This window comes from Phyllostomus discolor, chromosome 6 (genome assembly GCF_004126475.2).
Source record: "Phyllostomus discolor isolate MPI-MPIP mPhyDis1 chromosome 6, mPhyDis1.pri.v3, whole genome shotgun sequence".
Classification (NCBI taxonomy): Eukaryota; Metazoa; Chordata; class Mammalia; order Chiroptera; family Phyllostomidae; genus Phyllostomus; species Phyllostomus discolor.
The window spans coordinates 157,957,075-157,983,130 of record NC_040908.2 but is presented as its reverse complement, the minus strand read 5'-3'; the positions used below and the strand labels follow the sequence as shown (position 1 = coordinate 157,983,130).

At 38.2% G+C, this 26,056-nt stretch overlaps 2 protein-coding genes across 2 annotated transcripts; both read left to right on the top strand.

Annotated features, from left to right (window-relative positions):
- Nucleotides 1-3,968: 3,968 nt before the first annotated feature.
- On the top strand, nt 3,969-4,985 carry LOC114499034 (olfactory receptor 1052-like). The gene has a single exon (XM_028514994.2). It carries the CDS (start codon nt 3,969-3,971, stop codon nt 4,905-4,907), a length of 939 nt encoding a protein of 312 aa, XP_028370795.1. The 3' UTR covers nt 4,908-4,985.
- A 12,119-nt stretch (nt 4,986-17,104) lies between these two features.
- Nucleotides 17,105-18,157, top strand: LOC114499033 (olfactory receptor 8U9-like). Its single transcript, XM_028514993.2, is given in 2 exon segments — nt 17,105-17,421; nt 17,423-18,157. Coding segments are annotated over 2 exon segments (969 nt in total). The 5' UTR covers nt 17,105-17,187.
- Nucleotides 18,158-26,056: the final 7,899 nt, after the last annotated feature.

Sequence of the window (26,056 nt, the reverse complement as noted above, 5' to 3'; positions counted from 1 at the left end):
TGGCCAGCTTGGCTTGGTTTGTTGGGTGTCATACGCAAAATGAAGAGTCACCAGTTTGATTCCCAGTCAGGGCACAGACCTGGGTTGCAGGTTCAGTCTTCTGTGGGGTCACATACAAGAAGCAATGGACTGCTGTTTCCCTGTCACAACATGTTTCTCTCCCTCTTTTTCTTCCTCCTTTCCCCTCTCCCTAAAAACAAATCAATAAAATATTTTTTAAAAAGGATATCCTTGAGTAGAAGGCTTTTGTGATTCTGGTAGTGTTCTATTTGTTGTGTAGGTCTTACTTACAAAGGTATTTATTTTAAATTTATCTAGCTATATACTTGTCATTTAAGTAATATCATGTATCTTACATATCAAAAAGTTTATCCAGAAAGCATATCTACATTTGCACCATTAGATTCTAAGAAACTTCAGAAATTTTTTGTTGTAAAAGGTATAGTTTCAGTGCTGTCTTGTCTACAATAAAGTCCAGTATATTCTTGGAAAATAATAAAGCAACTTTTAAGGAATATTTCTATGAAATATGCCACTTTGCAGATAAATGATTACTGTATTTTTAAGCAAATATATCTTATTCAAAATATGAGTACTTTCTTTTTTTATTGATGTTCAACTGCAGTTGTCTCCATTTCCCCGACTACCCTCACCCACATCACTCATCCCCTTCTCCCATCCTTGATCATGCCATCCTTTGACTTTGTCTATGTGTCCTTTATGTATGTTCATTGATGACCCTTCCCTTATTTTATTCCATTATTACATTCCCTCCTTCCCTCTGGTTACTGAAGTTTGTTGTTTATTTCAATCTCTCTGGTCATATTTTCCTTGCTTGTTTGTTTGGTTGATTAGATTCCACTTGTAAGTGAGATCATATGGTATTTGCCTGTCATCTCCTGGCTTATTTCACTTAGCATAATGCTCTCCAGATTTATCCATGCTGTTGGGAAGAGTAGGAGCTCCTTCATTCTTTCTGCTGCATAGTATTCCATAATTTTTGATGCACTCGTTTACTCACAGGCACTTAGGTTTTTTCCAGCACTTGACTATTGTAAATTGTGCTGCTGTTAATTTTGGGGTGCATAGGTTCTTTTGAATTGGTGTTTCAGGATTCTAAGTGCAAAATCCCAGCATGGAATTGCTGAGTCAAAAGGCAATTTGATTTTTAGACTTCTGAGGAAATCCTTAGTGTTTTCAAGAGTGCATTCCCACCAACAGTACATGAGGGTTCCCTTTTCTCTACAACCTCACCAACACTTGTTGTTTGTTGATTGGTTATATTGGCCATTCGGACCAGTGTGGAGTGGTATCTCATTGTGGTTTTAATTTGCCTCTCTCTAATGGCTAGCATCCTTTCATGTGCCACTGGGCCCTCTGTATGCCCTCTTTGAAGACTTCTCTGTTCATGTCCTTTTCCCACTTTTTAATTGGGTTGTTTTTCTTCCTGGAGTGGTGTCCTGTCACTTCTTTATATATTTTGGAGATCAAACCGTTGTCTGAGGTATCATTTGCAAATACATTTTCCCATGTGCTAGGTTCCCTTTTCATTTTGCTGTTTTCTTTAGCTGTGCAGAAGCTTCTTATTTGATGAGGTCTCTTTTGTTTATTCTTCCTTTTATGTTCCTCGCTCTAGGGGAGATGTAGGTGAACATATTGCTGCTTGGAATATCTGAGATTTTCCTGCCTATGTTCTCCTCTAGGACTTTTATGGTGTTGCCACCTCTAATATTGTTTCCAGAAACAAGGAGATTAGTGAAGCTCATTTCCTTTGGCATCATTACCAAGCATAAACTCCCAGAAATGCAATTGCTTGGTCATAAAGCAGTTTCATTTTTAATATTTTTAGGTAACTCCATACTGCTTTCTACATGGCTGCACCAATCTGCAAGCTTACCAAAAGTGCACAAGACATCCCCCTTCCCCACACCAAAAAATACAAATGGTTGTAAGAAAATAGTACAAACAACTATATGCTAAGAAATTGAACAATCAGGAGGAAATAGGTAAATTCCTAAAAACATACAATCTTCCAACACTGAATCAGGAAGAACCTGAGAATCTGAATAGACAGAATACAACTAGGGAAATTGAAGCAGTAACCAAAAAACTTCAAACAACTAAAAGTCCTGGACCAGATGACTTCACAGGTGAATTTTACCAAACATTCAAAGAATACTTATTTTGAGCAACTTTTATGAATTTAGTGAAAATCTCTAAAAGACTCTAGTATACTTATTATCTCTAGGTTTCCATTTCTGTATCAAATAATGAGTTTATTAGAAACAACTCAGGATGTGTGTATCATAACACATATGATAATATATGGCAATTATTAAACAACATTAAACTCCTCACTCTGGTAAAAAGGCCAAAATTGACTTTATTTACAATCAAATTTATATGCCCTTTAAGTATATTATAATTTGTTTTAAAGAAGAACATAGCTATGATAATTTAAGTATGTGTAATTAATTATACTCATATGAAAATTTTATGATATAAAGATTGTCTATAAACTTACAGGATACTAGCAAAACAAGAATGAATAAATTAATGTAAAAAAGGGCTGCATTGACATTATTCTGAATAACTATTTGCATATAAGCTATATTTATTCTGATGGAATTTTTGTTTGAATGTCAAAAATCCTATGAGACACCAAAATCTAGTTTTCTCTAAGCAGTATGATTATAGTCAGTTTTTTGTATTTACAAAAATCTTTATTGTGTAAAAATGTTTAATGTGAGAGTGTTTGTATATGTGTGTCTTTGCATGTAACTTCAGTGGTTGTTTTTGTAAATTATGAGATGAAAACAATATACCTGTATGAGATTTGGTGAGCTGGAGGTAAGGAGCACTCATTGTACTATTCATCAGTGTATTCATTGTACTATTGCTAAGTACAACAGGCAATAAGGTAGGCAGAGACAAAAGCAACATTTTAACAAGTCCCATGTTTCCTCCTCAATTACCCAGCCTGTAGGGAATAACAGATGATGAAACATCTTATTATACCTGTCCCATGTTCCTGGGAGACCAGCACCCAGGTCCAGGCACAGCCATGGTGATATAAGCCAGGTCACTGAGAGGACAGTGCTGAAGCCTCTGGCAGACAGACAACAGGCAACAAAGAAATCTGTGATCTGGAACAGGTACAAGTCTAAATTATGGTTTTCTCATTTCTATTTTAGATTTCTTTATCTTTTTATCTTTATTTGACCTAAAGCATGTTATGAAACTAATGGAGGGTAAGAAATATTATGCAAACTTTTACTTACTTTTATCAATGTCATTATTCTAAAGACATTCATAAATGGCAATGAAGAATAAAATGTGAGTATTACTTATAAAGTTGGTTGGACATTTTTTGTTTTTAATCCATTACTTGTACTTTTACATATTTTATAAATATTTTCTGTTTGAAATGAAGTTTTTTAAAAAAATAATATCTCTACTAGCACAGATAATCAGATGAGTTCAGACCAGGTTTTTTACACCAGCATACAGATTGCTACATCATTATTCAGATGTAATTTTTTGTCCATTACAGAATGTAACAACACTTATACTGCATCAAGAACAGAAACAACCTCGTAATTAGATATGGGTTATCTGAACCAAATCATTCTAAGAACAACTTGGTCGACTCCGAGGACATCAATTTCTTAATCTATAAGATAAAAAAATACTACGTAGTTACGTATGGAAATAAAATTATTTTATTTGATCAGAGTGTGCCACCTATTCTATATAAGCTGTATTGTTATCATTTTATCAATTCACATTAAATTGGAAATATTGCAGAGAGTCAGTTTACTTAAAGAGAATGTGCATTGTTGAGCTCTGTATCCAATGGCTGACAAATAGAAAGAACCAGCAGTGTAACTGCTAAGACACTCAGATGATTTGCCCTCCATTTGCATTTCCTTCCTCGACAACCAGAGATTTCCAGACATACCTAATTCATGGCCGTTGAGAACTGCACCGTGTTTACAGACTTCATACTGATAGGACTCTCTGACAGGTGGGATGTGCAGCAGGGGCTCTTTGTGCTCTTCCTGCTGGTCTATGGCATCACCGTGATTGCAAACCTAGGGATGATCCTGCTCATCAGCAAGGACTGCCGGCTCCACACACCCATGTATTATTTCCTGAGCAATTTGTCTTTCTGTGATGTCTGCTACTCCTCCACTATCTCCCCCAAGATGCTGGCTGATTTCTTGTCTCAGCAAAAGAAGATTGCATATAATTTATGTGCTGTTCAGATATTCTTTTTTGGTGCCTTTGGAGATGTGGACTGTGTCATGCTGTCTGTCATGGCGTATGACCGTTATGTAGCCATTTGTAATCCACTTCTGTATACAGTTACCATGTCCAAGAGAGTGTGCATCCAGCTGGTGGCCACTGCCTACACCACAGGTTTAATGGATATGACCATCTTTACCTATTACTCGACTCAATTGTCATTCTGCAATTCCAATATCATCAATCACTATTTCTGTGACATCCCACCCTTACTAGCCATCGCAACCTCAGACACAACTACCACTGAAATAGTATTGGCCGTTTCCTGTAGCTGTGTTTTGGGGGCCAGTGTCATCACTATCCTCCTCTCCTACAGCTACATCATCACTACCATCCTTCGCATGAAGTCGGCTGCAGGCAGACGCAAAGCCTTCTCTACCTGTGCCTCCCACTTAACCGCTGTGGCTATATTTTATGGGACACTCTTTTTCATGTATTTCCAACCTAGTTCCAGTTACTCCACAGATACTGACAAAGTGGTCTCTATTTTCTACACAGTTGTCATCCCCATGTTAAACCCACTAATCTATAGTTTGAGGAATAAGGATGTGAAAGATGCCCTGAAAAAAGCAGTTGGCACTAAATTGTGTACTGGGTGAAAGTGTGTTCAGTGAGAAAGGTTTTATTTGCAGATGTTGACAGCTAAAGTTTATGGACATTGGCACAGTTTTCTGTAGTCTCACAAGCAGAATTTTGGATATTTCATTACCCACCTTTGTGCCTAAACTGAATGTGAAGAATAGTCACCATGAATGTTTATCTCTTTGAACTAAAGGAAAGAAATAATAGGTTTACTCCATTGTTTTGCAAAGAAGATCTTGGAGTACTACTCTGCTCTATTCATGAGTATATATATATATATATATCCTAGAGTGATATGGGCCCAGTACCATCTTCCTCCATGTTTAAAGTTCCATTTTTTAAGCAATGGTTTTAATAAACCTACTGAGCCAGAAGGGAGTTTTAATAGTTTAAGTTAGATTTCATTTTCTTCTTCCTCTGTACTTGTACCATCCTGTAAATTTCCCATCATAACAATGAGAAGTAATAAGTAGTAAATGAATGAATAAGAATAAGTTAAAATACTTCTGCCTTAGATCAGAGTCCCATAAATGCAAGGCTCTTGTCTGTCTTGTTCACCGGCATTTCTACTTTGTCATTTACAATGCTCATTTTCAGGATGCCATTCAAAAACACTGATTGAATGAATGAAGATGTTTCCCCTGCAACACACATGTAAAAAGCAGCCTTTGTGAATGGAAAAGAAAATAGCTTTGTTTTGTTTTATTTTAGCTTGCTAATTTTATACAGAATTCACCTCTACTTCTTCTTTGTCCAAGGCTGAGTAAGTAACAGGGACACATATCATGTCATGTAGACAACTTCTCAGATCCTCTATTTCTGATCACTCCACCCCAGGGGTCAGCAGGATCAGCAGCTCTAGATTCACGTGGCACATCATGGCCTTCACATCAGAATGTGGATTTTCCCTCCTGCCCTCACTCTGGGGAACAGATCCATGCTCTTGACAACTCTACAGAAACTGTATGAACGATGCTTGGGGATCTAGGAACTTGACCTTCTCTAATAGTCACTATCCCCTAAGTTTACAAAGTATACTTAATGTTACTTTATCTACCTTTACAACATGTTCATAGCATTATACTAATTAAGTTTTTTGAAAACATGAAATTCCAAATTGATATATTTAAGTTGAAGAGTTATTAACAAAAATTTATGTTTCATGGAGAAAAAGAACAACTAAGTAGTATTTACATTACTATTCCAGTTGTAATGCCTTAAATTGGTTCTCTGTCAATCTATGAAATAAATGGAAACCTTAGTCTAAACACAATTTAGTAGTGCTCATTGCTTAGTTGTTAGATGCTCAGTGATGCTAAAATCTACTTTAATAACTTAAGGTAATTGTACCTGGTATTTACATTATTATTGAATAACAATACTGTTATAAAAACACTATATAATCTCAGGTTCTCAGAATATTCATTTAATTTTAAGGTTGTCTTTTTTATAAAAAAACCTGGAGGCTCCTCTTTTTCCTCATGGAGGAAAGAATAATAGACTGCACATGGCTTCTCACTTCTGTCCTTTCCTCTTTATAAACACACTCACACACTTCCCTTTAACGTATAAAGTATGCTTAATGTATGTTCTTCAAACATCATAAGAATGAAACAACACACTTCTCACCTCTTGTTAAATGTCCCATTCTTAAGTCACGGACATCTATCTCCTTTCAGCATTGCACTCATATCTTTCTGTTATTATATCACCATCTCCTATACGACATTGTGAGTGTTCTTAGCTCAAGGACTGAGCATTCCATGTCTATTATCCAAAACACCTGCATGGTGTCAGTGACACAAAATGACAAACACAGACAAATATATGCTAAAATGAAGTATTTGATAGTATTTTATCTCTTGTTAGATGTCACTAAAACCACCAGTCTCCGAGTATGAGGCTTGGCAATACGTATTTCATCATTCTTCAGAAAGTACATAAATGGGTGTGGATGCTAAAGTAATGGATCTGTAAAGACCTACATACGACTTACACTCTAAGTAAAGAGCATTCATCTCTGAACATTCCTCAGATTTGTCTGTTTCATCTACCTCTGCTCCAGTTTCCACTGGAAATATATTATGAGCAACAGTATAGTAGAATACATTGTAGTTTTTAAAGCATTTTCCAACAACATATATTTTATAAAAGACCATACTGACAGGATGGGTGGAAGTGGATGAGAGTATAAGGGTGATAAAAGGTAATGAAAAAATACAATGAAAATAAACTGTTAAATATATCCTCATGCAAATGAACTATATTATCAGATTCAGCTTTTAATGGCTGTAAATTTCTATACTTTGTTGAATATCAACCAGTCTAACAAGAGAAAAATATTCAGAACACACATTTACAAAGTCATTATTCATATAAATTATATGCTAACAATTGTGAGAATGTAGAAAATCATATCTATACGCATATAGATTAAATAGATAGATAGATTTCAAATACATACATATATACGTAAAATACAAAAATTGTGTACCAGGGGAAATCAATGTTATACAATTAAAGAAGAGAAGTTATACTATCCCCTGAAATGCCACTTTGGCATAGTGATTACTTTGAAATACAGTTACTCAAGAAAGCTACTTTCTTGTTATACATTGGAGGCAACATGAGTCCCTGGTTCACACATCCTTTGCATTTAGTCTGAAGTACTGTGATAAAAAATATTGGGAATCATGTTGTCTGCGATCCCCTCTCCTGGATAAGCCAGCCTGCATAGACACATCATTTAATGAGTGGCATCTTTCCACATAAGACAACTAATGGAAATCATTTCATCACATCATCATCTCCTACTTTTTCACCCTTTTCTCAGTCTTAAATCTGCTTTATTACTGGGAGGAGGAAACCTTTCTTTATGGGCCTCTCACCTTACTTCTGTGTCCACCCATCAGGCGAGTCTTCTTCTAGTATTGGCAAATTTATTTCAGTTCTACACCAAAGTTATCCTGGTGCTGAACCTGCTGATTTACAGTTTGACAAGCAAATACATAAATGACACCACTAAGAAAGTTAAGGACTGAAGGTGGATTCCTAGTGAGATACCATTTTTCGAGATGTGTCTAATTCCCTAATCACCAGCTCTAACAGACAACCCCCAACAGCCTTACCAGGACACACACAAATTCTCTCACAAGAATTTTACCAAACACTCATTTTTCACATAGGCCAATGCAGTTTTTAGCCCCAAAGTATAAGAAAACATTTAAAATTCTTAAAATTGCTGCTTAAAGTTAATTTTACAATGGATTATAGCTAGTTATCTTAAAGGATATAGTAAAAACCTCAGAAAAGTGTGTGGATGTGCATGTGTGTGTGATCATGTGTAGATTATCCATTGACAAGGGTAGATTACTGGATGAGGGAAGAAGCCAGATTCCCTTGATTCATATGCCAGCTCTATACCCAGATACTGAGAAGCACTTTGATTAAGTTACTTAATTTTTCTATGCTTCAGTTAACTATCTGTGAAATGGGGAGAATATAGAAGCTGTCATTGATTGTTACATGATTAACTAAGTGAAGGTCGAGAAGACTTCCTAAGCCATTGGATGCACTTCATCAATGTTGATCATATATATAGTCTATGACCCAAATAACAATCTTAGAATTATGCTCAAGGGAAACCAATGATTATGTTCACTCCAACACATGTACAAAATACTCACCACTGAATTATTTACAACAGTATAAAAGAGAAAACAACTCAGTTTTTCCCAACACATTATATCAGGACTTGACAAACTTTTTCTTAAAGAGACAAGTAGTGCGTTTCTTTAAGATTTGTAGGCTATGAAATTTTTCCACAACCACTGAGATGTGCTTTTGTTTCATAAAAGAAAACATCAATAATATATAAAGAAATCAGGCTCTGGCTGGCGTAGCTCAGTGGGTTGAGCTCGGGCTGCAAACCAAAGTGTCGCAGGTTCAATTCCCAGGCAGGGTACATGCCTGTGTTGCAGGCCATAACCCCCAGCAACCACACATTGATGTCTCTCTCTCTCTCTCTCTTTATTTCCCTCCTGTCCCTCTCTAAAAGTAAATAAATAAAAATCTTAAAAAAATAAGAAATCATTCATCTCAGATTCAATAAAACATTATGTGCTATAGTTTGCTGACCTATGGCCCAGGTATGGCACATTAGTTCATGATGAGTTTCTACAGTGGAAAACTACACAGCAATGAAAATGAATGAACTGCTTCCATGTAAAACAACGCAGAGTAATTTTACAAACATAGTGTTGAGTGAAACAAGCCACACAAAGATGTGTAAAAAATTATATGACTTGATTACTGTATACCTCAAAAACTTACAAACGTATCTAGCATACTGGACATCAATTTGTGATGGGTGTGGGGATCATTTCTGAGATGCTAGTGATGTTCTTTTTCTTTTGGCCTGGTTCTGGGTGTACACACCAATGTATTTTTTCCTTGGCCACCTCTCTTTCAGTGACTTCCACCACACAACAGCAACTGGAATCAGAATGCTGCTAGGTTTCTTTATCAAGAAGTCAATTCCCTTCTGTGGCTGCTCTCTGCAATCTTGCTCTCCTGCACCTTTGCAGAGTCTGAGTGTCTAAAGCTGGCAGTGATGGCCCTTGATGGACAGGAAGCCAGTAGCAATCCCTTGCATTTTACATTCACCATGTCCAGTGGAATGGGCACCCTGCTCATGGCTGGGGAGCATATGATGGGAATTCTAGATACTTCAATAAATGCAATGTTAATATGCTGCTTATGTTCCCGTGGGTCAAATGAGATTAACCATTTCTTCTATGATGGCCCACCTTGCCTTCTGCTATTCTGATGAGATTCTCAGGTGAATGAGTTGGTGATATTGACAATTTTGGACTTGATTAACTGATTACTGTATCAGGATGTTTTGTGCCAATTGTTATATATCCTAGCACTAATGAAGAGCAACTGGGCTGAGAGGAGATTCAAACCTTATTTTACCTGCACCTCCTACTTAACTGTAGTGGTAATTTCCCAGGGGACTCGATCTTCATGTATTTCAGGTCAACTTGTTCCTACTTCATAGATGAAGACAAATTGAACTCATTGTTTTACACCCTTGTGATGCCCATGTTAAACCCTAGGACTTACAATCTGTAAGCTGATGATGCAAAGGAGGACCTTGAACAACTTAGAAACAAAAAATGGCTCCTTTGAAAAATTATGTAATGGGATATGGAGATGTGTGTGTGTGTGTGTGTGTGTGTGTGTGTGTGTGTAATATCCCAATGTTGCATACACTATGTTGCAAAAAGTTGAACTGTTTTTTATTCATTTTTATGAACCAACAACTATTTACACTATGTTTCGACCACAATAGAGATACGATAGAGTATACATGGTACTCTCTATTTGACAAATACTATGGAATTCTAGTTACTAAATTTTATTGCATTGATCTTTATTTGTATATTAATTTAATTTTTTAAAACTTACTGAGAGTTTCCAAAGTGTCTGTTGCACTCCTGTGTGATTTTATTCCACAGCTACTCCTGCACATTTTGTATTCAGGCAGCTTATCATCTAGTGGAAGTGACACATTTTGATAAATGATCATTTGAATTATTTATAATAAACTATAATTATACCATAAAGAAAAAAGACTAGCCACTATATATCCAAAGCATATTGATCAAATAGAGGGAAGAATAAATGTGCTTCCTCATATGAACACAGTTACCTGTGATCAAAAACATAAGTGGGAATTAACTGAGAGCTTGACTAGTCACAGAAGCATTCTAGGCAGATGGATCAGCTAGTAGAGTGGCCTTGAGTTGGAAAAACTATCTCATTTCTCTGGGATTTAAAAGCTTAACCACCAGGGTGGCTAAGGTATGAAAAGCAAAGGGGACTGGCCTCCTGAGTCAATCCCTGTGCTGCAATTCACAATTCATTGGCTTCCTCCAGGGGCTGTCCTTCCCTCCAGCCCTCTCTAAACTGGTCCATACACCATCATGTGCCTTAGGACATTGTGGAATCTATGACTCTGTTTCCTAATCATTGTCATCAGGGTGGGGTTTCAAGCACTCTGAGATTCAGGACTGTGCTTTCTATTTCTGTACCCAAGCACTAGCACGGCACCTGAAAGACAGATGTCAAACATGTTCACCGTTATTTAATGTTTGTACATCCAAGGCAGAAAAAATTCCCTGACAGCCTAGTATGTGCCTTCAATTCATTTTTTGTTGCTTCTATGCAAGAACATAAAGTGGGTATGGATGTTAAAATAAAGGAGTGTTAAAGACATACAGATCAATAATTTGAAAAATAAGTAAACCAAACAGCATTTACCAAGATATTTGAGAACTTTACATGCCTCTGCTCAACTTTATTGATGATAAAATCACTAGAAGTGGCTTGTTTAGCAAACAGGGGCAAGGACATGAATTTGAAGGATCACACAAGAAGCAAGGGCAATCTTAACTATTTACACAAACCAGAAGTCATTCACTTTCTTGATGCCCTTACAAAATGCCTTTGAGTGAAAATGATAGGGGAATTAAGAGATGGAAAATAGTTTAAGGGATATAGTTATAAGCCTAGTAAGTAATGCATATGTTAAAGCTATTGTTTCAGAAACTACAGATAGATAAGCCCCATCCTGATTCCTGGGAGGGACAGCCAGCCTCCTGGGGCACTGTCAAAGACCACCAGCCAGGGGACAAGTAGAGGCATTTGCACCATTGTGTTCCAGGGGGAACAGACAACCACCCATCCCTGTGGGTAGCTAACTGCCCCATAAGAATGCTAACTTTTCTTTCACCTAATGCTCCCTGAATTTCAAAACCCCTCACTGCACCTTGTCTCTTCCCAGTTGAAAAAATGTTGGCTTGGAAAGAAAATGTAAGACAGTTTTGTTAGGGTGCCAACCCCCCTTCTAATCAGATTCCTGGATATCTGAATAAAGCGCCCATAAGAATTCAATCCCTGTTTCTGCTTATTGGGTTTTCCACATGACAGGCAACAGGAACATGGTGTCTTTTCCAGTTTAAAAAGATTTCAGATTTCTAGGGAAACCCAAGAAGAGCAATGAGACAGCTTTGTTGTCCAAGGAGGTATTATTTCTGAGATTCTGAAACACAGTACAGTAGAAAAACAATAGGAGATGCTTCCTGTGGTAATAATGAGTCCATTTTAACCCATGGCTTTAGAAATTTTACCTCTGGATGGGTCCTGTCTTGAACAGCAACATGGCAGGAGCGCAACTGGACTAGACTAAGCCCAAGCAGAGATGGGTGTGAACCCAACAAGCACAAAGATAATAGAATTGAGGTAGCACACTATTCCCCTATAAGACAACTGAAATGTATTTAAAATCAGATTGTGTATGCTTTTAGCTACTATAAACAGATATGAGTATAATGTGTGAACTAAAGAGAACTAAAAAGAAGGGAGAAAGTAGAAGGTTTTAGCGATTCTAATAATCTGTTGATTAGGACATTTTTTAAAACAAATTGTATGCTTTCCACTTAAGCATTTTCTGTGTGTGCATGCTGTAGCATGACTCACCTAAGGAGCAGCTACCATGAGAAAGATTCTCAATATCTATATCAAGTACCTGTTTGAATGTGGAATGCAGATAGCTCCCACTCACTGACAGAAGTCAGAATTGACTTTCAACTTTGCAAAACTATATGGCAGTTTTCTGTTGCAGCTGCCCCTAAAATCCCACCAGTAGTTTTGTACCAAATAGAAATGTAACCAAAAAAAAGTCACTAGCTACCTGTCACTACCAAATCGTATAAGCAATGGCAGTGATTGAATCTTCATGGGCACCTTATTCATATGTCTGGCGACATGAGCAGATGGTTCGTTCATACCCTAACAAACCACCTTCTCTTCTCTTTCCTGTCCAGAATTTTTATAAGGTGAGGGTGAATGGATAAACAAGGAACAGTGAGGGCTTTGAAATTCAGGTAGGATTAGATGAACCTAGCTTCATCATTCCTGTTCTGGGCAGTTAGCTGTTTCCAGGAGAGGGTGGTCATCTGCACTCCCTAGAACACAAAACTGTCTGGATGTCCCCAGGCAGTAATCTTCTATCAGTGCCCCAGGAGGCCAGCTGTTTTCCCAGGAGCCAAGATGGGCCTTACCTGCAGTTTCTGAAACAAAAGCTTTAACATACACATTACTTGCTAGACTTATAACTTTTTACCTTAAGCTAAACTTTTCCAAGTTTTGAGTCCATGATCAGAAATAAGAAATTATGTATATGCATCGGTTATACAAAAGTGATCAATATAGTATTATTTGGGATTTGACAAAAATATGTAGTAGGATTACTCATTGGAATACTGCACAGCAAAAAGAATGAACTATCCTCACATGCAATGGCTTGTGGGAAACTCCTGTACGTAGTATTGAACAAAAGGATGAAGACATGAGAGAATAAAAGCAGAATGATTGCAATTCTGTATGCTTTATAAAACATACTCAACTGTTTACCATTTTGGCATAGATTGTGTTAGGGTCCAAAAGCAGGTTCTGAAAGGCTAGTTTTCTGATTTTTGCTCAGGGCTTGAATGCAGGGACATTTTAACTTTCAAAAATCCACATATTAAGTTTACATATACATATCTTTAAAAAGTTTTTCAAAAAGCAAAAACTATTTACTATGAGATTGTAGGCAATTGTCTGATTTCTGTTTTAGATTTCTCTAATTTTTATCTTTATTGGACTGAAAGTATGCTATGAAACTTCTTAGAGATTCTAAATCTCTAACACTTTCTTAAATACACACATTTTCAAAACATTATTGTAAAGTTAACAAAGCATGCAACTTCCATAAACTATTTCATTAAATGATTGTCTTTTCTCACCAGAAAGTGCTACCTCACTCATATATCAGAGGTATTTTTAGCAGCCTTCACTCACTACTTGCCTTGTTCCTGAACCAGGAAGCCTCACTGAACTGGTTTTCCTTGGAACCATTGTCCTGTGCTGCACTTTGTGATAAGGTCCCATGCCTCAGGGCCATACAGCCATTATCTGGGAGAAGGAGATTATGAGAAGACTTTCTCTATGCAGTACTGTGTGGGGGGCACCTGTGATATCAGGAAAACCTGTAAATATAGAATATTTTTCGTTCTTGTTTGCTCTGAACTCTTAAATTGTGTTGTGAATCTTCTTCCCTCAACGCGTACTTAAAGAAAGCCATTCTAATAAAACATAAAGCCTTTGGGAATGAATTTAAACTATCTACTTTTTCACAATATATTGATCTCAATATTCTGGATGTCATGGGGAGTGGAAGTTACACTACAGTGGCTCCATGTTTATGAAGTTGACCTTTGGATTATTCTTGAATAGAGTGTTGCCTGAGGCAGCTGGCATCCCTGGACACAGAAAGCACCTGAAGGGGAAATGAGTGTAGGGAGGAATCTGAAGGAGGTGACCAAGGAGGACTGTGCCTCCTGCACATATACACCAGAGAAATAAGACAGTGGCTAGAGCTCTTCAGTCCCACAGGTACAGCACTCTCTTGTGTTTAGCTGGTAGAAACATCTTGGGTGGTTGTTCAACACACCTAGCATTTTTTAAGTCTGTAGTTCTCTCTCAATGACCCTGCCTGAAGAAAAATAACACATGGTAAAACATATAGTTAATTATATCTGCCACATATTCCTGAGAGACCGTGTAAAATGACCAGGGACCAGACACGGACATGGCGATGTAATCCAGCTCATTCGGGAGGCAGGACTGAACCCTGCTGCAGACAGACTAGATGGAACATGGAAGTCAGTGCACCGGGACGGGGCAGGGACTCGCAGTTTGTCTGATTTCTGTTTTAGGTTTCTCTAATTTTTATCTTCCTTGGACTGAGTGTGTGCTATGAAAGCTAAGGAGGTATAAAAGGTTATACGAAATTTTAAGTGCTTTTATCAATCTGATTATTTAAAGACACATACATAAATGGCAGGGTATACAATAAAACACAAGCATAGATCAAGGAGGTGGGAGGATTTTCTATTTTAATCTCTTATTTGTACTTTTTATATTTTTTCATTTTTTCAGTATGGGCATTTTATTTATTTATTTATTTATTTTTATGTTATTGCAGTTGTTCCATTTACCCCCCTTTACTTCCCTCCACCCTTCACACCCCCTCCCACTCACATTCCCCTCACACGCGCCTTTAGTTCATGTCTATGGTTGTATATATAAGTTCTTTGGCTTCTCCATTTCCTATACTTTGTATATTTCGAAAAGAAATATTTCCTTTTTTTTAAAGATGTGTCTACAGGAACAGATATTCAAATGAGTTCATGCCAAGGGTTTGAACATCTGCACACTGATCACTACATCATTACACAGATTTCCTTTCTCTGTTCTCCGAGCTTCAACTCCACTGTCACTATATTCTCACAGACCAGAAGGGGTCACATATGACATGCATAATGTATTGATTGGGTAAATAACAGTGGTCATAGAACTCAACTGACCTCCTGAGACCAATTCTTTAAAGCAGAGAGAGGCAGATTTCAGAGCTACTCAAGGAAAAGAGGAATCAAAGAAAACAATAAGAAATTTCCTCAGAAAACTAAACATGGAATTGCCTTTTAACCCAGCATTTCCATTGCTGGGATTATATCCTAAGAACTCTGCAACACCAGTTCAGAAAAACTTATATACACCAATATCCACAGCAGCACAATTTACAATAGCCAAGTGCTGGAAACAGCCGAAGTGCCTATCAGTAAATGAGTGAATCAAAGAGCTGTGGTACATTTACACAATGGAACATGACACAGCAGAAAGAAAGAAGGAACTCTTACCTTTTGCAATAGCATGGATGGAATTGGAGAATATTATGCTAAGTGAAATAAGCAAAGCAGAAAAAGACTATATGATCTCACCTATACACAGAACCTAATCAACAAAACAAACAAACCAGAAAATAGGACCAGAGACATGGGAATAAAGAAGAACCTTACAGTGACCAGATAGGATGGGAGAGGGAGAAGGGACATAAGAGGGGAAATAAGGGTAAAGGTCAAGTCAAGGAACATGTATCAAGGACCCATGGACAAAGACAACAGGGAGGAGCAAAGGAAGTGGAAGGGGGGAGGTGGGTAGAGCAGGGAAGAGTAATGGGGCTGAATGGAGACAACTATACTTGAACAACAATGAAAAAAACATTCCAATGTATAGAACTCACCAGAATTTTAACTTGCAATCCTTTCTCAGCCTTATACTCTACCTTTGAAATAAGCAGAAATAAAAGGCTTTAAACAAAAAGAAAACAATAAGCAGTATTTCGATTTTGGAGGATATGGGGGCAAAGTTCAACATGATTTCTCTCTGAATTTACTGGACTGTGGACAGATGAGGGATTTTATCCCGGGACTTACACATCTGTTCTGTTGGTGAATACATCTTGTGGGTTCTAGTTGAATAGAAGAAAGTGACTCACACAGAAATACATCAACCCTTTCTTACCTCTCTGTCACCCTTGAGACCAGCATGCTTGGAGTCAGGTCCCAAACATTCTGCAGAAGCTCAATTGAACAACACTGACTGTCAGTGAGCACAATTAGCCCAGGCCTATTCCAGTCTATCACATAAGGATTCTCCAACCTCTTCTGCAACAACCACCACCCTCCTGTTACAGTGGGTCCTGAATCACAGACTATCTCTATCCCTGTCTATTGATAGTGGAAAGGACAGAAGGGGTTAATGAGGAATAGGAGAACAGGGGAATATTATATCCAGAAATTCTATATCTCTGCCCATCCACAATAGTGTCAATGAAGGGAAATAAAACAACATATACATTATTTGTACCTCTCAACTAACTATGTTTCTCAGTTACAGGATATAATACAGCCTCTGCAGTACTGAAAAACAGCAACAACCTTGTCATAAGATGTGGGTTACTGAACCAATTAATTCAGAACTATTGCCTCAGCTATGAAAACATGAACTACTTGATCTCTAAAAAAAGGAGTAGTGAAAACTATTACCAATACTACATAGGTTGGTATGGCAATAGTATGATTTAATGTAAAAACTGTGTCACAAGCTTGGTAGAATCCTATGTAAATGTAAGAGATATTATCATTAACATTTATTGATTTACATTATATAGAATGTATTTTCAAAGAGTCAGATTTCCTTGTGGAGTTCCACCATTGTTTACTGTTTTTTTCTACTTACTGAAAAATAGAAAAATCAGCAATTTAACTAGTAAGATAGATGATGTTAACACTGCACATCCATTTCCTTCCTCCACAACCAGGGATTTCCAGACATACCTAATTCATGGCCATTGAGAACTGCACCGTGTTGACAGACTTCATACTCTTAGGACTCTCTGGCAGGCGGGACGTGCAGCAGGGGCTCTTTGTGCTCTTCCTGCTGGTTTATGGCATCACTGTGATCGCCAACCTAGGGATGATCCTGCTGATCAGCATGGACCCCAGGTTCCACACACTCATGTATTATTTCTTGAGCAATCTGTCATTCAGTGATGTCTGCTACTCTTCCTCTGTATCTCCCCAAGATGCTGGCTGATTTCTTATCTCAGCAAAAGAAGATTGCATATAATTTATATGTTGTTCAGATGTTCTTTTTTGCTACCTTTGCAGTTGTAGAATGTGTAATCCTATCTGTGATGGCATTTGACCATTATGTAGCCATTTGTAATCCACTTCTGTATACAACAATCATGTCTGGAAGAGGCTGTACCCAGCTAGTGGCCATTGTGTACATCCAAAGTCTGGTGTACTCTGCATTCTTTACCTATTGCACAATTCAATTGTCATTGTGCAATTCCAATATCATCAATCACTTTTTCTGTGACTTCCCACCCTTACTAGCCCTCTCCACCTCAGACACAAGCATCAATGTGATAGTGGTTTGCACTTACAGTAGCTGTGCTCTAGGGTTCAGTATTCTCACTATCCTCCTCTCCTACAGCTACATGGGAAATACCATCCTTAGAATGAAATCAGCCAAGGGCAGACACAAAGCCTCCTCTACCTGTGCCTCCCATTTAACTGCTGTGGCTATGTTTTATGGGACACTCTTGTTCATTTATTTCCAACCCAGTTTGAGTCACTCCATGGACACAGACAAAATGGCCTCTGTTTTCTACACAATTGTCTTCCCCATGTTAAACCCACTGATCTACAGTTTGAGGAACAAGGATGTGAAAGATGCCCTGAAAAAAGCAGTTGGCACTAAATTATGTTCTGATGGAATCCATGTTTTCACCCAACTCTTTATTTGAAGATCCTGAGAGCTAAAGTTCAGGTATTTTTTTTTATTGTTTTTCAATTACATTTTTACAGCCCTTTTCCCTATTGCTCCCTTCTACCCTCCCCCCACATCTCCACAGTCAGTGACCCACCATTCTCTTTGCCCCTGAATCCTCTATTTGTGTTCCTTTGTTTGTTCCTTCCCCTTCTTTCTCCCTTTATACTCCTCCCTTCTCCCCTCTGGTCACTGTCAGTTTGTTCCTTATTTCCTATTCTCTGGTTCTACTTTTCTCATTTGTTTTCTTGGTTAGATTCCACTTATAGATGAAATTATATGGTATTTATCTTTCACTACCTGGCTTATCTCACTTAGCATAATGTTCTCTAGATCCATCCATGAGGTTGCCATGTTAGGAGCTCCTTATTTCCTTCTGCTGTGTAGGTGTTCCATTGTATAAATGTCCCATAGTATTTTGATCCACTCATTTACTGATAGGCACTTAGCTTGCTTCCAACACTTGGATCATGTAAATTTTGCTGCTATGACCATTGGAGTGCCTCATTTCTTTTGAATTGGTGTTTCAGTTATGTTAGTGTGTAATCCCAGCAGTGGAATTGCTGGGTCAAAATGCAGGTCCATTTTGAGGCATTTTGACATACATTTCTATTGGCTCACCAGTGCCCTTTTTAGATATTTTTCATTACTGATCATTGTGTCTAAATGAAATGTAGGGGCAGTCATTATTGATCATAATCTTCTCCTCCAGCTAAGGTAGACTAGTAATGTATTTAGTTTAATGTTTTCCAAAGAGTTTTTTTACGAGTCCTTCTCTGTTCATGGGTAAGTCCCAGTGAGACGTCTCAGGCAGAGCAACCCTTCCACCCATGTTAGTTTGAATCACTCTCCAAAGGTTCCATTTTTTCTTGAACAATGGATATAATGAACTTGCTCATTCGAAGGAGTTTAAGTGTTAAAATATGCTTTGTCTTATTCCTATGCACTTATAACACCCTATAAGTATTTCATCATAACACTTAGAATTATATGTAGTGAGTAAGTAAATAAGAATTTTATAAAAGGACTCTAGCCCAAACTGAAAGTTGCATAAATGCATGACCTTTTCCTGCCCTGTTCACAAATATTTCTACCTTGTTATTTGCAATGCCCTGTTCCGGGATGTTATTCACATACATTTGTTGAATGAATGAACACCTGTCCTCTGCAAAAGTGATTCAATTTTTTTTTTTGAAATACAGAGCTTCCTCTATCATATTTTATTCTTTTCTAATATGTTCACCTTAGACAAAATTCATGAGTGCTCCTTATCTTTCAGCTTAGTCTGAATAAGTTTCAGGGACAGGAATCACATACAGAGAACTTTCTGAGTTCTCTATTTCTCATGATTCTGCCCCAAATTTATTAACTAATATCTAAAGGATCAAGAGCTGTAGATTCATACTGCACCTCAGAATATTCACATCAGTCTATGGGTTTCCCTTTTTGCCCTCACTGTGGAGAACAGACATGACCCTATTGATGAATATACAGAAATACACAAATGTAAATTGAGATTAATAACACGAGGACCTCCTCAAGGTCACTGGAAAGGAAAACTCCATCTTGATGTGCATATAGCTCTACACTAGTTAAAACAACATTTTAAAAAATTAATTGCCCACTTGATAGTTTCAATTGTAAAGGCATGATTATAAACAAAAATATGTGTTAAATGGAAAAATAGTAGTATTCCTTTTGCAATGATTTATGATTGCTTTCTGTATATCTGTGAAATAAACTGGAACCATATTATACACAGCTTTAAGAGTGGTCATTTATGAGCACGTTATCACTATTCCAATAGCTTAATTAAATTAAATGTTTGTGTTGTTCTCCTGGCAGTCAATTGACAATTACCAGCTATGAAAAACAAAACACAATTTCAGATTCCAATGAATGCTTATTTTATTTTATGTTGTTGTCAGGAAGGGAACAAGGAGACATTCTTTTCTGGGTCCAGAAGGACAGGATACTAGGTGATAGTAGGCTTTCCATTCAGGTCCTAATCCCTAGTGTTATGTGTGCCTTCAGTTTATAAAAAGTGCTGAGTGTCGCATGCTTCCAAGCACTGAAGCATTTATAAGAATAAACCAGTACATTAAAAGCATGCAGTTTTCAACAGGTAACTTACCTTCAATTACTGATTGGGGAGAGTTTAAAGACAAAAAGATTTTACTATTCTTACCTCTTTTCTTTTATAATACCAAATAATTTCATTGTCGTTCATAGAATATTTAACAGATCAGGCTCTCAACCCTTGTCCAAACCACTTCCACTCTCAATTACTTTATTAAAAACATACTAAATGTATTTATATCTAATTATGTTGTGTAAAATTAGATTTGTTGGTCATAATTTGCATATATGTTTAGGAGGAAAAAAATCCCATGCTTTTTTACTTATCTTTTTCTTTAAAGATACTGAAATGATAGCTTTTACACACAGTCAGGAAAGCTGAATTTTTGTTTCTGTTTGTGTCTTATTTTCATTTTAATGGAACGATCCAATGGGAGACAGGTTAAGATAAGAACTGGAACAAACTGACAGTTACCAGAGGGAGAGGGTAGAGGATAATGGGGGAAAGGGGGAAAAGGGGAAAGATTTACAGGAACAACTATAAAGGACATCTGGACAAAAACAAGGGGGATGAAAACAGGGGAGGGAGATGGAGATGGCAGGGTTGGTGCAGAGAGGTGGGCGGGGGAGAATGCAGAAAACTGAACTTGAACAACAGTAAAATTCAAAAGTGTTTTTTTAAAAGATAAGAACTGGAATTTGAAATGACGCACATCTGAATTCAAATTTGTCCAAATGTTTATCTGTCTCCAGTAAATTCAATAAAAAATTAAAAAAGAGAGAAAAAAATTCTTTCCTTGTTAGCTGAATAACCTTAGAACATTTAATCCCTTTAACCTCAGTTTCCTGAGCTCTTTATCACAGGCTTAATATATACATTATCATGAGAAATGTATATAATTTCAGACACTTATGATTGTTGAAGAGAGTTTCTAAGATCCTACATAGCCAACCACCTGCTCATCAGGAGATAAAGCCCTGGTGCTGAAAGAAGAGACTGTGTCCTTCCTGGACTCATGTTAGGAAGTAAAGTCTCCAGGATCCACCTTCATTTGCAGTAGAGCCTGCTCACCCAGCAGTCACATTCCTGTGTGCATCCTAGCCTCAGGGGGTGTGGGGCTCTCTGTCATCCACCTAAGAGCTTGTCTTTCCTGACCCTGCCTTCACTCTTAGAGCTGAGTAGAGATTTTCTCATGGCCACCTATGCTGTCCACACCATTCCCATGTACAGGCCAAATCCCGGGACCCACTCTATTAGTCTAAATCCCAGACCCCACACTGCCAAGAAATGAGTTCAGATCATTAATCCCAGAGTACCTCACTTCGTGGTATTCTGTTTGTCCCTATTCCAAGGACTGTAGCTATAATGGCACAGTTAGCTACAAAGGAACTAATATTTGTCTGTGACAATGAAGTCCTGTACTCTGGACATTTTCTGCTCAGTATTTAGAAAAAAAGCATTTGATTCTCCTCACTCATAGGTCACCATTCTATTCTTCTCTGTTGACACCCCACTTTGGCCAAAGCTCTACCTCCCCACTGATCTGCATAGACAAGTCCCTTTTGGGGAAGATAGCTTCCCTTGCTATAAAGGGTACAGTAATCCACATTGTAACCCAACATACATTTTCACTATCAGAAGGCTCCCCTCACTATTCCATCCTCTCTCCCTCTACTCAAACTCCCTTGAGGTGTACAAGGTCTCTCCAGAAGGTATCCAGCCATGGAATATGAAAAAGTGAGGCATTTACTCAAGAAGACCCATGAAAAAGATACAAGAAACATTGCTGAAAGGACAATGATATCTCAGTCCCCTTCAAAGTAGGCACCTTGGGGCCTCTCACAGTTCTCCCAGTAGCCATCACCTGCCCTGTCGTATTTTCCTGGATCTCTTTGCGGGTCTGAAATCTCATTACTTTCAAAGCTGATTTTAGTTTTGGGAAAAGGCAGAGTCACAGGGCACCAAATCAGGGCTAGAGGAATCTTAGTCACCTGGGTGATCAGATGTTTAGTCAAGTAACCCTGCAGGCCACATGATGCACTAGGGGGCACATTGTCCAGATGAAGCTGCCAATCACCAGTTGCCTGTAGCTCTGTCCTCATGAGCCATCCCAACAGTTTACACAGAAATGTTCAGCTTAACATCAAATGTGATGCCGATTCTTTGCTCTACTCGCTCAGTCATTTTGAATGTGTTGGCCACACAGCACACATGCTCACTCAATAGATTCTACTACTCCAACTAGTGCAGGGAAGTGGTTATTGTCCACTCATTTGCATTCCAATACATTTTCTTTGGCTGACAGGTTACAATGATGTGACACAAACTGTTCTTATATTAACAATGGCTGCACTCTTTCCAGACACACTTGATATTCTTTCTTTCAACTTACAGTCCTAACTTCAGTAGGGTTGATTCCCCAGATGACAGCCACACTGTCATTCCACCATCTGTAGGTTTCTCTTCTCATCTCTGGCTCTGGAGCATAGTCCCCTTCAGTAACTTTGTGTAATCAATCAGTGTCACATGTCAAATCCTTAACTATAGTTCTTTATTTCTGCTCAGGCATTAATACTTCCAAGCACAAGCACTACCAGGGATGACAGTTAGTGTCTATGTATAATAACTCAAGCAAATAGCTCCACAGTGGTAAAATTCTGGTTATCAAAATTTGTAAATCAAAACAAATATAATTCTCATGATATCTATAAGCTCATGGTACCATATGAAGAGGCAGCATACTCATCTGAGCTTGAAATCTTCTGTAGAACCACGCTCTGAACTGCAGAGGCAATGACAACAACATTCAGTCTGAGTGCCTCCTCCCATCTCCCTCTACCTGTTGGGAACCACCCTGACTGGTATCGGAAGCTGAAACCCCCGCCTAGGCTAAGGCTAAGGGAATGCCCTTGGAACCGTAAGCCAGCAAGGAGACAAAAGCTTGTCTCCCTGGCAGGAATGCTGCTTCTGCTGCTTTATTCATAACTGAACCCCAAAAAGCTTGGTCGGTTAGCCAAAGACAGGTAAGATTCCCCACAGGGGGAATGACCTAAGACAGGCACAATCACTTTGGGAGGCCCCCAAAAGAAGGACTTTGGGGGCTGCAGCAAAAGAGGGTGACGGACCCTCGCTCCTCGGCTTTGACACAGCCTGAGTTCTCATCGTCTGGGAGAAAAACTCCTAATCTCTTGGTTGCCTTAGTTCCCGTGCTAAGCCTGAAACAATGACAGGGTGGTGCAGCTCTGTGCTGAAAAGAGCGTATTCCATGGGTGATCAGGCCTAAGAAAGAACATGTAAATTACTGTGAAACCTTCTTTGTTTGGAATGCTCTCAGTTGAATGAGAAGGGCCCAAGGAGGAAGTTAGTTTGTTCCTCAAAGTCTTACAGCTCTTTGACCCCGACTCAATAGACCAGCAGAGTTCCTTGTTTTCTATAGTTCCTTACTTCCCTCTGATAAGTACTGTACTTTACCTGAATTATTATGCAAAATGAGCCCAATAAAAGCAAGTGTGGACGGTAAATCAGGGCCCTCCCCACTAGGGGGGGTGGACATTTCGTCCCTACTTCCCCACAGAAACTAGTCTTGTCTCTGTGCATGCGTGTTTTTTTTCTCGCGTGTTTTTCGGCAAGCCATCCACAGCGTTCCGTGGTCACTGCTGGCTGGTGACCCACGCGCAGCATCTACCTGTGGCCTTCAACAAACCAGTCTTTCTCTTTGGGCCTCAGGTTCCACTCTGTCAAATGAGGAGCTGAAACTGAAAAATCTTAATTCTTTATTCAGGTTACTGAATCCTGGATTATAGTAACATGAGTCTATCAGCGCACATACCCACTGGGCGTGACTGAGACAATGGCAGATGGCTGGCAATACACTCATACCAGTGGAATCCATTACAGCTGTAGGCCAACTGGACCTGACCTGGTACTGGCAGTGAGAGCAGACAGAAAGCTGGGGATGCAGGAGTCCTACCATCAAGCTGGATCTACTTAACAGGCCTTCAGTTCTGACTTTTCACTGTGAGACACAGTTTGTAAAAGTGAATATTCAACTTTGCTAGTTGTCAGGAATATCAAATACCCCAAATAATGTCTATAGTGAAAGGAAAAGATCCTGTTATTTATTGGTGAGGATGTTCAACAAGGCACTCACACACGGGTAGTGTGATACGGCCACATGTATTGGCAGATTTGATACAAAACTGTATGACGATATTTACTAAATCTAAATTTTAAATACACACCCACACACATTTTCAACTCCCGGTTTTATATACAAGATAAATGGGTGTTTTTTTCTACCAAAGTATATTACCAGAGTGTTCACACTAAAATGATTGGTAATAACAAGAGAGAAAACAACTCAGCTGCCTCCCATGATCGTTAAAGTAGATCAATAAATAATGACATAGTTGTACAAAAGAATGCTCGACACCAGTGGGATTCATCTTTGCAACTGAATGCACAATGTGAACAAGTGTGTAACTGCCTACAGCAGCACATGCTTTAGGTGCCTGCTTGTGCTTAGTTCAAAATTAATCAACTGTGACAATAACCAAAAACATAGTTATTCCTTTGGATGAAGAGACTAGTGACTTAAGAGGATTTCTGGTGCTTTGACCAGTGTGGCTCAGTTTGTTGGGTGACGTCCACAAAGTGAAATGTTGCCATTTTGATTCCCAATCTGAGCACAGGCCTGGGTTGCAGGTTCAGTGTCCTGTGGGGTCATGTACAAGAGGCAACGAATTGCTGTTTCCTCCCCACAACATGTTTCCCTCCTTCTTTGTCTCCCTCCTGTCCCCTCTCTATAAAAACAAATCAATAAAATATTTTTAAAAAGGGTATCCTCATGTGGATGGCTTTGCTGATTCTGGTAGTGTTCTATCTATTGTTCTGTTCCTGATCATTAGGGTATTTATTTTTAAATTTATCTTGCTGTATACTTATAATTTAAGTATTATCATTTACATTACATATCAAAAAGTTTCTCCAAAAAGCAAATCAATGTATGCACCATTAGCTTATAAGAAACTTTAGAAATGTGTTATTGTAAAATGCTTATTTCCAGTCTGCCTTGTTTACAATAAACTTTAGTATTTCTTGTCAAATAATGGAACAACTTTTATGGAATATTTCTGTGAAAATGTGTCTCTGGTTTTAAATGATTACTCTATTTTTAAAGCAAAAATGTATTCAAACTATGAATGCATTGTTTTTTTTATTGTTGTTCAAGTACAATTGTCTTCATTTTCAATCCAAAACTCCCTCCTGGGCTACCCATCCATGCCTCCCACCCTTGATCTTACCCCCATTAGCTTTGTCCATGTGATCTTCATATGTGTTCATTGACAACCCTTCCCCAATTTCCCCTATATTCCTCTCCCTTCCCCTCTGATTACGGACAGTTTGTTCTTTATATCAATACCTCTGGTTATGTTTTGCTTTTTTTTTAAGTATGTTCCACTTATAGGTGAGATCATATGGCATTTGTCTTTCACTGTCTGGCTTATTTCATTTAACATAATGCTCTTCACATCCATCCATGCTGTCATGAAGAGTAGGAGCTCCTTCTTTCTTTCTGCTGTGTAGTATTCCATTGTGTAAATATACTATAATTTTTTGATCCACTCATTTACTGATAGGCACTTATGATGCTTCTGACACTTCACTTATGTAAATTGTGCTGCTATGAACATTGGGGTGTATAGGTTGTTTTGAATTCATGTTTCAGCATTCTTAGGGCATAATCCCAGCAGTGGAATTGTCAGGTCAAAAGACAGTTCCATTTTTAGTTTTCTG